The sequence below is a fragment of the Suillus discolor genome (genome assembly GCF_016758755.1).
Source record: "Suillus discolor strain FC423 chromosome Unknown F5147scaffold_1, whole genome shotgun sequence".
Taxonomy (NCBI): domain Eukaryota; kingdom Fungi; phylum Basidiomycota; class Agaricomycetes; order Boletales; family Suillaceae; genus Suillus; species Suillus discolor.
In genome coordinates this window covers 255,931-270,850 of record NW_024541248.1, presented here as the reverse complement: position 1 = coordinate 270,850, position 14,920 = coordinate 255,931, and the positions used below count along the sequence as shown (strand labels likewise).

Sequence of the window (14,920 nt, the reverse complement as noted above, 5' to 3'; positions counted from 1 at the left end):
CCGAGAATGTGTCGTTGAAAAACTCGTGCACGTTGGCCATTGACGTTGGTACCACGTACGCGCAATTTTTTTTGGGAGCCAGCATGAACAAATCACGCGTAGACCCGGTGCGAAATGAATACTTTTAGTACGTCGTTCGTATAGCGTCCAGAGTCGCTACTGACCATATCAAAAAGTTCAGTATTAAACGTGCCAACGACCGCTTCCGCAACCGAAATACGGGAACGCTACAGAGCATTGTCTGTGATTTTTCACCCCGATAAGCAACGCGGGGAACGGACAACGGACACTGCAGCTGTGGAATTCCTTGAAATTCAGAAGGCTTACGAAGGTGAAAGTCTTTAGTCCAGTTCCAATGCAATATCTGACAACACTTTAAAGTTTTGTCAGACCCTTTTCTTCGGTGAGTTTTTGTTGTAACACACCGTTCTTTGCATGCGGTCTTACTCTAATAGGGAAGTGTATGATTTCCTAGGTAAGCACATCCGCATTCTATCTTCTGGGCATACTTCACACTACCATATATTTCCTTATCGGCACTAGGCGAAGATGCTTCAAAAAACCCGTGGCCAACCGAGTTGCGGTCTCAGAGTGTTGAACAAGTGCGGCATTTTCGCCCAGCATGCAATGCTGACTTACGAGTCCTCTTGACAGATACGTGCACATCTTCGACGTTGGAGGATCGATCGTAGTCAAGAAGTGTTTGATCACCTCATTCGGCCAAGAGGCACTGTGACGTGTGGAATTGACGCATCGACGTTATTCGCACGCGGTGATGACTTAGATTATGATTCGAGAGGCATCCTCACCCGCTTCCGTGGAGTCTGGGTCTCTCAATTTGCCATTCGTCACTCCGTTACGGTGAGCTCCATACCTTTTCGTTCCCACCTGACATTCATATCCGCTCCAAATCGTGCAGAAAGTGTTGAATGAAAAGACTAATCTCAAATTCACGAGTCACCTGGGACTAGGCCCTCGAAATGACTTGCTGAGTAGAAATAACCTCATGGGCACGATACGCCATCAATTTTCTCCTCGGCTCGCTTTGGAGGTATGCCTTATTATTACATCAGACTTATTACTCAGGGAATGATCGTCATCTGAAAAGGCTACAGCACATTTCTTAGACCCTCACCTCATTGTCGCAAAAGCGAGCTACGAAGATAATGACAATACCCTAAATTGCCGTGTGCATTTCATTCCTGCATTCTGGAACCTTCTCCCTCCGGCTAGTACCGTCTCCTTCAGTCGTCGACTCTTCCGACATGCTTCAACGGTGGGCTCTGTGGCGTGGACATTCTCTCCATTGTCCATGGGAAGCTTTGAATTTGATATACACTCCCCTCAGCCATTTGACTTCTCGTCTTCTGAAAATTACGTTCACTATACGGACCGTATGAACGCCGACTTCACAAATAAGCCTGGCTCCGTCAGTGGTTTTGGGGTTGGACTGCGGGCTTGGTCGTGTGGATTACAGTTATCTGGCCTCAACTCGTGTATCAGGACCGAATGGTCTATCTGGTTTTTCGAACTATCGCTGAGGTTCAAGGCAGGCCTAGAGATTGGGTTTCGACAAATGGCCTATTTGGTCACTGCAACATGGACTAACACGAATGCTGCTATATCAACTAGCTTTGGTGTGAGCACCAAGGGGTTAATCATGCGCTTTGAGTGCGCCACTTCGTCCTCAAATATTCTCCTGACTCACGCGTTGATACCAGGTTGGAATATCTCCATCAGAAGTGGATATTGCCAATAACTTTGTCCACCGTAAGAAATCAAACACTGGAGTTCTTTTCGGCTGTTTTGCCTTCAACAGTTCTCCTCCTCGGATATCATTTTGTTTTGAAGCCTCGTAGGCAGTTACAACGGACATTGTCAGTCTTATCTCCAACTTCCTTCGATTGTCAGATTAACGTTTTCGTTTTTTTTTGATTAAAAAGATATTTCCGCAAGGCTGAGCGCCTCCTCAAAGAGGAAAAAACTCAGCTAAAGAGGCGGATTGATGATACCGTGGGGTTGTTGAGCGACACTGCCAAACGTCACATGCAAACGGAGAGGTCCAGAGGAGGTACGACATCTCTACATATCCGGGCACGTGGTTCTCACGTTGAGTCAAAGGCCTTGTCATCTTGAGTGCGACGTACGGACCCGAAACGGATGCCGAGAACCTTACGATAGATGTAACTGTGCCTGTACAAGCCTTGGTGCACAACAGTCAGGTTCATATCCCCGGTCATCGCACAAAGGTAGTCACGCTCATACCTTCTCCTCGAATTTTGGTTCACGTGTTATGTCACAGGCCGGTATTCAAGGTTTCTACGATCCTGCCCCTACATCCCCAAAATCGCTTCGCGTACGTTATCTTTTCCGTGATCGACAACATTACGCAGAGATTCCCGACTATGTCCCGGTCGTGCTGCCTTTGCCAGGTGTGTGCATTGTAGTCGTTTGGGCGTATTCGTGCTTGACGATGTTTTTTTTTTCCAAGATCATCTCGTGAATTAACCGGCTTCCAGTTGCTACAAACCTGTTGTCGCTCCCACCCAGTATCTCTTATACCCATGTCTAATGTTAATGTGGATAACTATTGGCTCTCGAGATTTGAAATATGACCTTAATCAAATGCGTATCAACCTTTTACCACAACAGCCAACCGGGAGAGAGCGAAATTAACAATGGCGCAGGCGCGGACTCATCTTGTGTTATCATGCCCGACGAGATAGACGTGCCGTATACAGTATACGCCACAAAAACGAGCCTACGGGTCCGCTGAGGTGTCCGTGGGGGTGCCTTCACCGCGCTTGTGATCCTCGGGCTTTGCTAGCTGATGATTGTGTCCTTGTTCGCGACGATCCAAGTTCCCGGACTGCAGGCTGTACTACTATCAAATACGAAGTATTACGAACCCAGACGGAAAAATCCGCTAGGCATGAGCGAATTGATGAACATGCTGCACCCGGCCCCCCTTAGCTCACCTTCGCCCATTCATATATAACGGATTGTACTACTTGCCTGACTGTGCACACATTGCCGCAACACAATGCGGAGAGGTGCCAGCAACCTGCCGCGGAATTCAATATTTTAAGCGCCGATCTGTTGTTAATCACTTCCACGCAGTTCAAAGTGACATTGTGAAACCTTAAGTCTACGTGTAAGTAACAAACGACGGATTGGGTCCGGACTTCCCCGCTCACCTCCCCTGCAATATGCTTGTGGTGCCAGCGTTGCCACGGAGCTGAAGGCCAAACCTTCGCGGCACAAGTACGTAGCGAGCTACGCTATTTCCCCTAACCTAGGCTGTTGCAATGGGCCCGGGGTGTTTGTCCGCACGGAATCAGCCGTGTCTAGACTAAGTTTGCCCTGCAGACTTTCCCAAGCAACCGTTCAATTTTCGGGTGATCTTCGTGTTTCAGCCCTCGGTTTCAGTTTCAATTTGCCTGTATTCATAATGCTTTGACCCTTCGGCTCAGTTCATTAACCGCAGTGTCCTTGTTTTCCAAAATGCTCATAACAATTTGACGGGTGACTCAAACAATGGAAATCGGCACCCGACATGCCTGAAAGGTTCTGTGCCGCTATTCAGACGCACACATCCTATAGACGCCTGCCACCACACCATGACAACTAGCAAGGCGCGTCGGGCATTGCCATCTGAAAACCTTTTTTTCTCTATGCCTTCTCAGAAGATCTAGAACTTCATCAGCACGTACTGTGAAGATGCGATCAATTATAACTTCGAAGGTGGGAAGTGTTCTCCTTCACCGACAATGTCCACTGGATAACGCACACCCCCTGCTGACAGCACGAAAGGGGAAGTTCGGCTTCAACGCAGTGGGCGTACACGTTAAAACTGTATGTTGACAAAAAGCCCGTCGATCATCGTTGCCGGCCCCTACTAAGTTAGAGATACGATTCCAGATTGAGCTGGCTAGAGCACATGTGGCCTGGCCAAGTTCAGCATGACTCGGAGGAAGTGAACTTGTCATACGAGTGAATTAGGCTTTATCCGAGTCCCTCCTAGATTCAGCATGGCCACTTGGAGCTGCGCTCACGTCTAAATGCAGTTTCAAACAACCGCCCGTTGGTCCCTGATGATATGAGATCCATGGACGGTGATTACCTGCATGGCTTTTGGATGAGGCTTTTTAAATGCGCATGGGCGACATTGCTTAGCTACAATGGTAAGTCCTTGTGTCGAAAAGTTTTGCTATGTCATGGCGCCAATCGTAATGATCATATGATACCGTCATGATGATGATGAGCACACCGCAGTGTCCAGTTCTGAAATCAAACCTTGTTAGGATTTTGCAACTTTAAAGCGAAACAAGTCTCTGATGGACCAATCCCAGACTCTTCTGGCGAATGTGCGCCATCTGGCCATCAATGAACTCTATGCAGAACGAATCAGATATCTTTGAAATGTAACTTACATCGTGGAGTGTGTTTTGATGTCGACTAGACTGTTATGCTAGAAATTTATTAGTGTTCGGGCATAAAGGTTTTGCAAAAGCCCGCATCTGCAGCGGTTGTCAGCCGCATCAGGACAAATCAGATAAATTAAAGCAACCCTGTAGTCAACCTGTACTGTAAGGTTTCTGCGTGCACTGGCAACTTGGTCGGTATCTTGCGTTGCACCGGAACAGCCATATTGGGAGATGAGCAACTTGTAATCTTATACCCACGTTCTTCGCACTTTATGCTGCGTTATCATTATGGATTTGGCTAGTGGAGTAGTTAGCGGCGTCCCCACGTCTCGGAAATACTCTCAAGTCGAATCTGAAGAGTCCGATCACAGGGCGCTTTTTCAAAATCCAGCATGTGGGTTAACTCAATTCAAACTTAGAATAATTTTAATTTTATCCGTGGTTCACAGTTCCCTTACGAATCCAAGAATATATAACCTGTGCTGTGAAGTTCCGTTGATCCTAAGACCCACTTGGCATTTCCCCCTTGTTATCCTCGTCCTGAAGATATGCAGCAACCTTCCCTCCAAAATGTTCGCATACGCTCGACAAGGGATGCGCTTTACATCTTTCATGCTGTTGCGAGGAATGCGCTCCCACTTACAACACGCCGATTGGACGCTGAGGAACGAAGGGCTATCGCTCCCGGAAACGTATATGTTTGGGAGGAACGCAGTGCAAATTCTGAGGCTACAGGTCTCGGCATGGAACGATGGTCTGTCCACATGTGGCTGGGGGTCTAAGCATATCAATTCAATATTATTTATATTGCTAGGACGGATGGCATGGGCTGGGGACCAAGTAGAGTCCGCGATGTGAGTACATGTCGATTGTCAAGTTTCCTCCGGACTTACATTTTCCAAAGGAATTTCTGTTCTATCAGCAGAAAGAATGTGATGTGAATGATGATCCAGGTAGCTCCGGCACTCCATGGGCTCAGATGATTAGGTAGGTCACATCAATCATGTGGGCGCCCAAAGTCCAAACGCCGTGGAACGACAATTTTACCTATTTCACAGCATGTACCCTTCTTCGCGAGCACGTGCTACGGGGGACTCTGAACGTTTGATCAAGCAGACTTATAGTGTACGTGTCTCGTTACCTGATGATCGCACACGAGGTATCACTAGGAAGTGGCACTTAAGTACGTTTCTGAGCTATCTCCGCCGCCTCGGAAGTCTAATCATCCTTCGTTCATCAGCTGCCTACTTCAGTCAACAGAAGCTTGATCGGCTTAACACAATCGATAATATACCAGGGGTCGGTGATGTCCCGGTTCCAGACGGATGGTTCCGAAGTGCTCGTAGGGATGCTAAGACGAGACGAGATGACGACCTACCAAAATCTGCCCTGGCAAAGCAACTCCCACAGTTTCCCATGGAGGGCGTACTACCCAAGATTAATCCGGTTCAATCCGGGTTTCAGTCATCATTTCATGCTTCAAATTCAAATCCTTCACCGTTTACCGCGTTTACACATTTTCCCACTTCAAGAAATTCCTCCCAGCTTGACCTGCTGGAAGTAGAGGCCACAAGCGGACGTAAGACCGCCTATTCATTTCCTTCTCCCGCAGAAGGATCATGCAGGCATCACTCTTCCAGCGTCCGCCAGACGGCTTATTCGGCTCCCAATGTGGTTCCTACTCAGATGCAATCACAGTTTCGTGATGCCGCGCCATTCCAGAGTCGCTCAGCATGTCCTTCCCCACCCTCATCATCATCATCAGGACCCGCCACTCCAAGTCCGCGAATTAGTCCTTCCCACCTCTCGGAACAATTGGTGCCCCTCGAATATCTCCAAGGGCTTGCATATCCAAGGCGCGAACCTATTGATGAACAATTTCTTCAGCGTTTTTCAACTCAGGTCTCGCCAGGTTTTGTCTCGAAGGGAGGAGACCGAAATCACCCCCCTTCAAAGGGACATTCTGCTTTACATCCCGAATCAATAAGGTGCTCGTATACCTGATGATTCATTGAGGCCGATCTAATCTTGAGATGTTCTACGACTTCCTTTTCTACTTATTTTAATATACCTCATCCTCCAGGCGTGGACCACCCATTTCTTTGTCAATTATACATTTATAATCCTCACACATCTTGTTAAACTTACATATTGATACTTGTTTTTACTTAACGCCGAACGCACACAGGTACCTTATTGTCATTCTGATAAGGGTGAGCTCGTATTGTATCCTAAGTGTTGTCTGTTGAACTCATACTAGTTCGCGCGTAAGCCTCGGACTCATATGTAGATAGTGTACTTTGTACCGCATAGTAACCGCAGGAATTTGTGCACTTCCCCAATTTGTCAAACCCCGTCGCCACGCTAATGTATGTCTGCAGTGAACTAGTGTGTGTGGTCCTGGTTGTCTGTTATTTTTAAATGTGAATATGTATAACATTTTGACACCCAATTGATCCGAGACGCCGATCATCGAACGCGAATACGATCAGCGGAGGAATCGAGGCCGTGAGATGTTTTCCGTCGCGAAGGGTCATTGTTGCTGAGCTGGGATAGGGGTTATGCTGAACGTCTCATCTCAGGTAGGCAGCTGTTGGTGGGTGGGGAACGTAACCGAGATATCCCCGCCTGCAGAAAATTTACATATTCCTCTCACGCAGGACCTTAATGCCAAGCCTATTAGGTACGTACCATGGACACAGTGTAGCCTGACCCCGGAAATACAACATCACTTCCTCTGTTATGTAATTGATCATTCATGATACTTCTTCCTGTTTGCGGTTCCGTAAAGTGATAAACATCACCTGAAGGGTGATGACATGCAGACCGTATCCAGTATAGCGGCACTCGTGAATTGTTTCGGTGTGCCAGACTGAATGTCCAGATGTGACGGCAGATATTTCCGATTCAGAGCAGGTTAGCACACCACAGTAGTGCTGGCGCAGCCTGTTCAGGGGTGTTCTTCTGCTTATTCCGCGGAAATGTCATATGTAGGCAACTGCCCTGCTGATGCTTAATCGCCGTCTCGGGCCGAACTAAGGGATCTATTCGTTGCTTGAGCAGGTATGCTCAGTTGGAGCGTATTAACGGAAAATGGGAGTATTGAAGTTAGACCTGAGATAGAACATGTGCTTTAGGTAAGTCTTACTCCCGACGAATCAGCGCGACTCACTTTGTCCCCTCGTACAAAGGGGAGAACTGGCGAGTTTGCGTGATAGATGCCTAGACAAATGGTGATAAGTGTGAGAGTAAATTTTCTTGAAAGGATTCTTGACACAGTACATGTGCTTCCACACGCCTGCGTTCAGCCATACTACTAGCAATCTGACCGGGAGCCCTTCTTCGAACGTAGGGACATTGCAAATCATTTGAGAGGGATTATCGCCAATGGCCAGTTTGAATGTGTCACCAAACTCGGAACAGACCCAGTATGTAGAATTCAATCATACCTGATAAAGAACACTGAAAGGTCGGGGAAGCAGACCTGGATAATTGTTCGGGGAAATAAAATATCAATGATGGATTGGATGCCTAGGCCTGAAAAATGGTAAATGTACATGACGACAATGTTGTTGTAACTTCCTCTGCGTAGGGTGCATTGTTAGTAAAAATTACTTGCTTCCAAACACCAGAAGAAAAAAGAGGGTTTTCTGTACGGCAGTAAACCCTGCGGCTCAAAACGGCTCCGCGGGGCCAGCTCATAGGATAAAGCTTCCTTCCAATCCGACGACTTCGGGATTGTTGCGTGATCTTGAATCAAAGAAGGCTGGCGAAATGAGAATGAGTTGACTGCCATAGTATGTCATTTAGGTATACATACATTGGCACATAGTGGCATCATGGGGTAGATAGTCCTCTCCGCCAATGAGCGTTCCCCGATTAGCGAGGCTCCCGCTGCTATTATTCACCGTGACGTGAGGCTTCCCCCAGTGCTGAAGCATAAAGTAAACGTAAAGGCACAAACCTTACAATTTACCACGCTTTAAACTTTATGTAAACGGATAATTATATCCTTATGATGATCTGAGTTTGGAAGCTTGGGACCCGGCGAGGTTGCATGACACTGGCAGTACGACACTAATATTAGCTAGTGGGAGAGATCTAATCGGACGAGTCTGAGCAGTGCAGTCGATAGCGCTGTTGTGCACGTCGTATACCGATATCAGCGGTGCCTACGCGCGAGCGTTTGACGTTCTGCGGTCAAGTCCTACAGTGATGCAGGTTGCGGTACTTTCAGTACTATATGATGCTATCACATACCACAAAACACTTCGGGGAAACCCTGAGCGGCGTTTTACAAATATACGCTCGCTGCAGCTCGCCCTGCATTGACATAGTGTATATAATAGGCGAGGTAGAATGATGTCAGAGTCAGGGCAACTTGAACAGGTGACCGAGAAGATGATCATCAAGGGGTGTGAGCAAAAACGACTTCCTTGTAAATCGCAAGCTTCAAACCTTCATGCACCCTGAGGCCTGATCCAGCATGTCGACACGATTGGAATTCGCGTGGCCAGAGCTCTGTACTTGCCAAGGGTGTTGACGTCTTTAAAACTTCTGACTGCGGCAGTGCAACGGCAGTGTCACACAACTTTTGAAAAACGTGACTAGCAGTCATGTGACCCACTCAGCACGCCCACGAGACGACGAGACAACTGAGAGAGGAACTCAAGTGTTATAACATCCGAGTCTCATCATGCCTACAAACCCGCTCTTACCGAAATCTATAGTAGGCGTTTCTAAGGAGCCCGAGCCGAAAACTCGCGGTGCAAACAGGTCTACGAAGGTCGCCGGCAAACTCAAGGTCCTACCAGACCAACCAACATCGTCTACCCAAAGCAACGTTTTGCCACGTCCAGATGCTGAGGAAAGTCTAGGCACAACAGGAGATACGGATGACGGGGATGATGAGGACGAGGATGAGTCAGATGAGGACGAAGACGAGGATGTCGAAATACGACTACGTCAAATCTCCCAAATTCCGCAGGGAACGGCACGAAGAGATGCACTGAGGCTGACAAAGAAAAAGGCGAAGTCATTACCTCGTGTAACGGCATATGCGACGGCAAGGTAGTTCTTTGTTGGCTTCTTGCTTGACTATGTAACTGACAGGCTTTGTCTCGATTTAGTTCCTATCGTCTGCATGAACTTTCGAAGTTTTTCAATGCCCGGAGGGCATCCTATCTTGCAGACCCCAAGATTATTGACGATGTTTTGTATACTCCTTACGCATATGAACCCCAAGTCAACCAAGAAACAAATGCGAAATTCCTCCCGGCGAGTGGGGATTTGTTAGGAATCCCTGAACTAAATCCCCTGGTCTCTGAAGCGGAAGACCATGGGCTCACCTCTAATCGCAAGAAGATCAGCAAATTTCACACTGTTCCAACCGAGGCCGAGATTTTCATTTTCGCCTACGGAACAGTCGTCATATGGGGAATGAGTGAAGCCCAAGAGAAACGTTTCTTGTCCTCCATGTGAGTACTTTCTTTTGTTACAATCAGCATCGACGAACTGTTCGTAGCAAGCGTTTTGAAGTTGAAAGATTGGGTATGTGAGGGCGTTTATATTCCCTGCAGAAGTCTAAATCGCTTACAGCACCAGACGACATTGAAATGGAGGATCTGAATTATTACTATGCAAACTACAGTCGGTACGTTTAGTCACTTGCCGAAATCGCTGCTTTTTACTCATGACACAGGATATACAATGATGTCATCACCTTGCGTAAGGGATCTGGTTACATGTGAGTCGAGCATAAAAGGAGTCTCTATGATACTTAAACACATCAAGGACAAAGCTCTCTCTATCGCACGCACTGTCTCAGTCTGTCAAGATATCCTTGGTACGCTGACTTGATTATATGGCATAATATCTTCCTGAGGGCCGCTCAGTTCGAGGAGCTTATCTCGAATACTATCGAAGACACGAAAGATATACCCGAAACATTGTCAGAGACAGGCAAGATCGGCATACCCCATAAAGGTCGGTCAAGAAGATGCTGCATTGTAAACCATCTAACATATACTCTCCAGAAATTATGCGCAAAACCGGGGAGTTGTTCATATTACGGACTAATATCAACTCTGTAGGCTCTGTCTTAGACTCTCCGGTAAGAAAATATTTGTTTAGAGTACATTAAATTCACCCCTGCCCCCGTTCTAGGAAGTATTCTGGGTAAGCCGGGTTGTCCACGTCAAGTGCCGGCATTTTTGACACCTTTTCAGAGCTTTCCCGATCTCCAACCGTTGTATGATGCCGCGCGGAGTTATCTGGAGATCCCTCAGCGAATCAATCTCCTAAATACACGAGTCGAGGCTAGTTTAGTTGATGTGGCGTGCCTTCATTCGCTGATTTCATGGACAGGTTCTTCAAGATATGCTCCAACTTCTCAAGGAGTCTGTATCAAGTAGGCATGCAGAACGACTTGAACAGATTGTCGTTGCTCTTATTGGGATTGAAATCGGTAAATTTGTCTTTCTTTTTGTTTTTTCAACGATGAGCTCATGTTGGTGCGATCTAGTACTTGGCATTATCACCATTCTCGTGGATCTCATGGCTTGATTTCTTGTATTCAATTCATATACCTCGCATGCTTAACTACGGCGCAACCTGTATTCATAGAAGGTAAACTTTCCCCTCGCTGAGTCAATCAGATCGCATTCATCGGCACTGGTAGCATGGGCAATCACTTAACTATACTGCTGGCTAGTACGGGCGGGAAAATGTCAAGACCGCCCAAGATCGGGTCGAAACAGACACAACTTTTATGAAATATACAACAATCCTTACTGGAGCCAGTCCCGTCTCTGCTTCCTCAGCGTCTCACGAAAATCTTCTGACCTCGTTATCAAGGGTTTGAAACAAAAATGGTATCTTGCCTGTATAACGTCAAATTGCATACCCGACATGGGAATGTCCGGATATCAATCTGGACTCCTTGCAATCCTGGAGCGAATAGGATTGGGCTTAGCAAGTCACTCGCCTTCTAGTTGGCTTGCCGAAACTTGGATGATTGGATGATAGCCAACTTTTAATTTCTTCATCGGGCTGGCTGGGCTTCGACATGTGCCTTCATAAAGAACCTGGTTTCTCACTTTGCCTGATTTCCAAAATCTAGGATGTCGATAACACGCACAAGTACGCAACATCAAGCAACATCTCCCTCCGTCTCGCATGCACGCAATTACTGCCAATTGCGAATCAGATGCATTATATGCATGCCCCCGCGAAATCACAGACTCGCCTGAACAGGATTTTTATGTTGCCAGGAGTCTCGCATCATGATCGAGCAGGCAGCGCATCCTCATCCTCCTCAGAGTGCAAGGCTGGGCGGGTTCAATGAACGTTTGGGCATGGTATGTAGACCTGGAAGTGATTAATCCTCGCCGACATTCAGAAGTTTCTCAACGTCTCTTTTACCGACTCTGCTGTACCAGCATGCTGTTGATAGTTTTTCACGATACTCCTCGTCTGAGATGTATTCGTGCGGATCCAGCCACGATATATCTGACATCTGATGGTGCTTTGCGAGACATGATACTTGAATGAGACCATACAAAGTCCAGGATCATCTTCGATTTGCTCTCGCAATCCAGTCAGGAAACGAGCGGCCACATTTAGTTGTACAACTTGAACCAATATACGAGGGATACCTTGGAGGGATGGTATAAGCCGTCGAGGATAAGATTGTGCAACCGATCGTATTTTCGGTTATATCGCCACTTTCAAGGCATCATAAAGCTTGTGGCATTAATTGAAAACAGAAATAACGGGTCCAGGTAGGGCTGGCCCGGGTGTGGCAGTAGTAACCCAATTACAGACCCTGCCTTATCAGGCACACCACTTTGGGAAGGTCCGAGCTCCATTGTTGCTCCAAATTTCAATGACCACCTCGCCTTGACATGTTGTTCTGCGCGCTCTATGCTCCAGTTCAATTCATCAGACATCTGATCGCCTTATGGCCGAATTTTTGCGGCGTCTTGTTTCGGGTGGCAAAGCTAGGTTCAAGGATCCGAACCTTGACCTTGAGCTAGGTATGACACTGTATCATGTGCTTCATTGATTATCGAGCTCACTGTGATGCTTTCATCGTATGATTCTAGACCTTGCATATGTAACCGATCAAGTCATTGTGATGGGCTATCCTGCTGCTGGTATTGAGGGCTTCTACCGAAACCGTCGCGAAGATGCTCAACGCTTTCTTACTGCTCGGCACGGTAGCGACTTTTGGGTATTCAACTTTTGCCCAGTCAGGGAGAACTTTTACGACAAGAGCGTTTTTGGAGGACGAGTGAGTCGCTACCCCTTTCCAGATCATCAGTAAGGAACAGCCATACGATGTTGGTTTGCAATCGCTAATCACTAAATCCAGTACGCCTCCCCTTGCCATCCTCCCCTTGGTTTCGAGAGAGATGCATGCCTGGGTAACAGTTTCAAAGGACCGAGTAGCTGCTTTGCACTGCAAAGGTACAGCTTGCTCCTCCATCTGCTCTGCATATCCACTAATTTTATTCTCACGCAGCTGGGAAGGGAAGATCAGGCATGCTAGTCTGTGCTTATCTTCTCTCGCTCGACACCTTTTCTCCTCCTTTTTCGGAAAACAGTTACTTTGAAAAGGACTGGGTCGCTGTACGCGTTGATGATTGCATGCAAGTAATCCCCAACGATGCTGTCCTTGAAGAACTAGGGGAAGCAACCGTCCCTCCTCCATCCATTGTGGAAGAAACATCCCCGGAGTCCCGAGATGAAAGTCAAAGTATGCCCTCCAAACCCTCTGCGCCCACGTTACAACAGGTATTAGACTTGCACACCTCTCGCCGGATGAAAGCGTCGTCCATTTCAACGAACACATCAAGCGCGAAGCCGAGAGCAGGTGTTAGTATTCCTAGCCAGCGGCGCTGGCTTCTATACTGGTCACGACTTCTTGCTGGCCAGGGTCCACCTGGCATGTGGGGGCTGTCAGACATGAAACCGGGCTTGCGCAATGGGTCTAACTCATCGTCGATTCTCACGAGGAAAGTGCGCATCACTGAAATTTCACTTCGACTGCGTGAGATCTCTGGAATCAAAGCGGGTCTCGTTCGTGCGGCTAGCTTGCTAATGGATCGCGGAAAGGACGGAAATGGTCTTGTTGGTCCTCGCAATAACCGTGTGTGGGCGTCACTAGCACGCTATGACGACGACTTGGTCGACGCTCTAGAGCGTTGGGAGCAAAGTACTCGGGATAGCACCAACTTGGGAAGACGAAAATCTGAGTCGTCCGAATCGGTCAGTGGTATCTTTGCCAGCGACAAATGGGACAAAGAAAAGATGATACGGACTTTCGCTCGGATGGGAGATGATGGAAAGCGACCTTCTGAAATGAATAGCGCAGACGAGGTCCGTCAACTATATGATAAGCTGGTAGCACCACCTAGGGAACTCACAAATGACAGAGCGTCAAGGTTTGTCGCTATGTTCTCTGTCCCCTGAATGAGGAGTGTTGGGTGGAAATTTCCAAAGCACCCCTTCGACAGGAGGAAACTCGCGACTTAGAGCCTTCAGTCAAATCGGAGATGACTTCTACCGATTCTATATCCCAGTCAGTGACAAACACCAGGGTCGGTCGCAGCGGAATAGTAGTTGACGCCGACCGAGAGTTACGCATCAAACTCTACATGGGACAGGTATGTGCTTAATGTTTTCTACGTGTCATTCCTCACGCCAAGCCCTGGCAGGTATTTATGGCTTGGCTGTGGTTCATCCCGGCTTTTCACATCGCTCCCGAGACACGATCCTCGTCGTTCATACTGCCCCGAGATGACCTCGATTTCCCGATTGGCATAGGCAAGGATATCATGGATGTGGAGTTGAAAATGGAATGGTGCCAAGAAGAAGTTGATGATACGCAAGTGGAAACTGCCCAGACAGACTCACCTTCGCCAGGGGTGGAGACTGTCGTAGCCAGCCTCGCTGGTGGCGTTGAAGTTAGCCAAGCTCTCGAAAGATAAGGAGATCAATTCGTACTATGGCACGTTACGCATCAGATGGCGGCGGCCGCCTTGTGGTGGATCTGGGGTCCTCCTGGGCTGAGTCATTTTCGTCGTCACTTTCTCCTCATCAAGTTGACAATTTCCTTCGTCGTATATTATCCTCGCGCCCACTGCCATCATACTACGGATGGTTTAATATAGGACAATGTAGGCTAATATTATGCTTTTTTATGTGCTCCTTATGCACTGCGCCACGCTGAAGCGGCTCCGGACTTTGACAGTGAGAAAAGATGAGATCTAGAAGTGGATTGTTTCCGGGCTATTTTCAACTACTAGGCATGAGCCTGGGTCATGTATCTCACTCCAGTACCGTGACAGTAAACTGTCAGCATTTGGCCTGGGTCAAATACTGCCTGCTGAAACTGGCCCCCCCATGCTACCATTCGCGCTGAAAGTTGTATGGTTTGCACTGTCGTTCTCTGGTGAGCAGATCCGGACATCAAAAACTCCCCGGATTGA

At 47.6% G+C, this 14,920-nt stretch overlaps 4 protein-coding genes across 4 annotated transcripts; all 4 read left to right on the top strand.

Annotated features, from left to right (window-relative positions):
* Window positions 1-15: 15 nt before the first annotated feature.
* On the top strand, window positions 16-2,649 carry F5147DRAFT_623831 (uncharacterized protein). Its single transcript, XM_041432642.1, has 13 exons — window positions 16-127; window positions 177-331; window positions 382-403; window positions 456-475; window positions 544-602; window positions 655-861; window positions 920-1,051; window positions 1,109-1,671; window positions 1,722-1,877; window positions 1,944-2,071; window positions 2,122-2,249; window positions 2,303-2,432; window positions 2,492-2,649. The coding sequence occupies exons 1-13, from the start codon at window positions 84-86 to the stop codon at window positions 2,506-2,508; spliced, it is 1,761 nt and encodes a 586-aa protein (XP_041299851.1). The 5' UTR covers window positions 16-83; the 3' UTR covers window positions 2,509-2,649.
* Window positions 2,650-4,975: 2,326 nt separating this feature from the next.
* Window positions 4,976-6,431, top strand: F5147DRAFT_741500 (Gti1/Pac2 family-domain-containing protein; the record flags this gene model as incomplete). The annotated part of the gene is made up of 6 exons (XM_041439480.1): window positions 4,976-5,181; window positions 5,242-5,281; window positions 5,332-5,414; window positions 5,486-5,610; window positions 5,668-5,873; window positions 6,150-6,431. 6 exons carry the CDS (start codon window positions 4,976-4,978, stop codon window positions 6,429-6,431), a joined length of 942 nt encoding a protein of 313 aa, XP_041299850.1.
* Window positions 6,432-9,123: 2,692 nt separating this feature from the next.
* On the top strand, window positions 9,124-10,991 carry F5147DRAFT_562864 (DUF155-domain-containing protein; the record flags this gene model as incomplete). Its single annotated transcript, XM_041430646.1, has 12 exons — window positions 9,124-9,497; window positions 9,557-9,904; window positions 9,952-9,977; window positions 10,026-10,080; window positions 10,129-10,173; window positions 10,221-10,272; window positions 10,322-10,412; window positions 10,463-10,539; window positions 10,593-10,604; window positions 10,655-10,753; window positions 10,794-10,893; window positions 10,951-10,991. The coding sequence occupies 12 exons, from the start codon at window positions 9,124-9,126 to the stop codon at window positions 10,989-10,991; spliced, it is 1,320 nt and encodes a 439-aa protein (XP_041299849.1).
* Window positions 10,992-12,284: 1,293 nt separating this feature from the next.
* F5147DRAFT_662062 (uncharacterized protein) lies at window positions 12,285-14,674 on the top strand. Its single transcript, XM_041434753.1, has 6 exons — window positions 12,285-12,463; window positions 12,533-12,749; window positions 12,802-12,896; window positions 12,952-13,808; window positions 13,865-14,095; window positions 14,147-14,674. Exons 1-6 carry the CDS (start codon window positions 12,388-12,390, stop codon window positions 14,417-14,419), a joined length of 1,749 nt encoding a protein of 582 aa, XP_041299848.1. The 5' UTR covers window positions 12,285-12,387; the 3' UTR covers window positions 14,420-14,674.
* The last annotated feature ends 246 nt before the right edge of the window (window positions 14,675-14,920 follow it).

Excerpts from the sequence above, each read along its gene's own strand:
- F5147DRAFT_623831 (XM_041432642.1), top strand. The coding sequence starts at position 84 with ATGAACAAATCACGCGTAGACCCGGTGCGAAATGAATACTTTTA. Across the intron at positions 128-176 it reads GTGCGAAATGAATACTTTTA|TTCAGTATTAAACGTGCCAA; the intron begins GTACGTCGTTCG and ends CATATCAAAAAG. Across the intron at positions 1,052-1,108 it reads CTCCTCGGCTCGCTTTGGAG|GCTACAGCACATTTCTTAGA; the intron begins GTATGCCTTATT and ends TCATCTGAAAAG.
- F5147DRAFT_662062 (XM_041434753.1), top strand. The coding sequence starts at position 12,388 with ATGGCCGAATTTTTGCGGCGTCTTGTTTCGGGTGGCAAAGCTAGGTTC. Across the intron at positions 12,464-12,532 it reads GAACCTTGACCTTGAGCTAG|ACCTTGCATATGTAACCGAT; the intron begins GTATGACACTGT and ends GTATGATTCTAG. Across the intron at positions 12,750-12,801 it reads TACCCCTTTCCAGATCATCA|TACGCCTCCCCTTGCCATCC; the intron begins GTAAGGAACAGC and ends CACTAAATCCAG.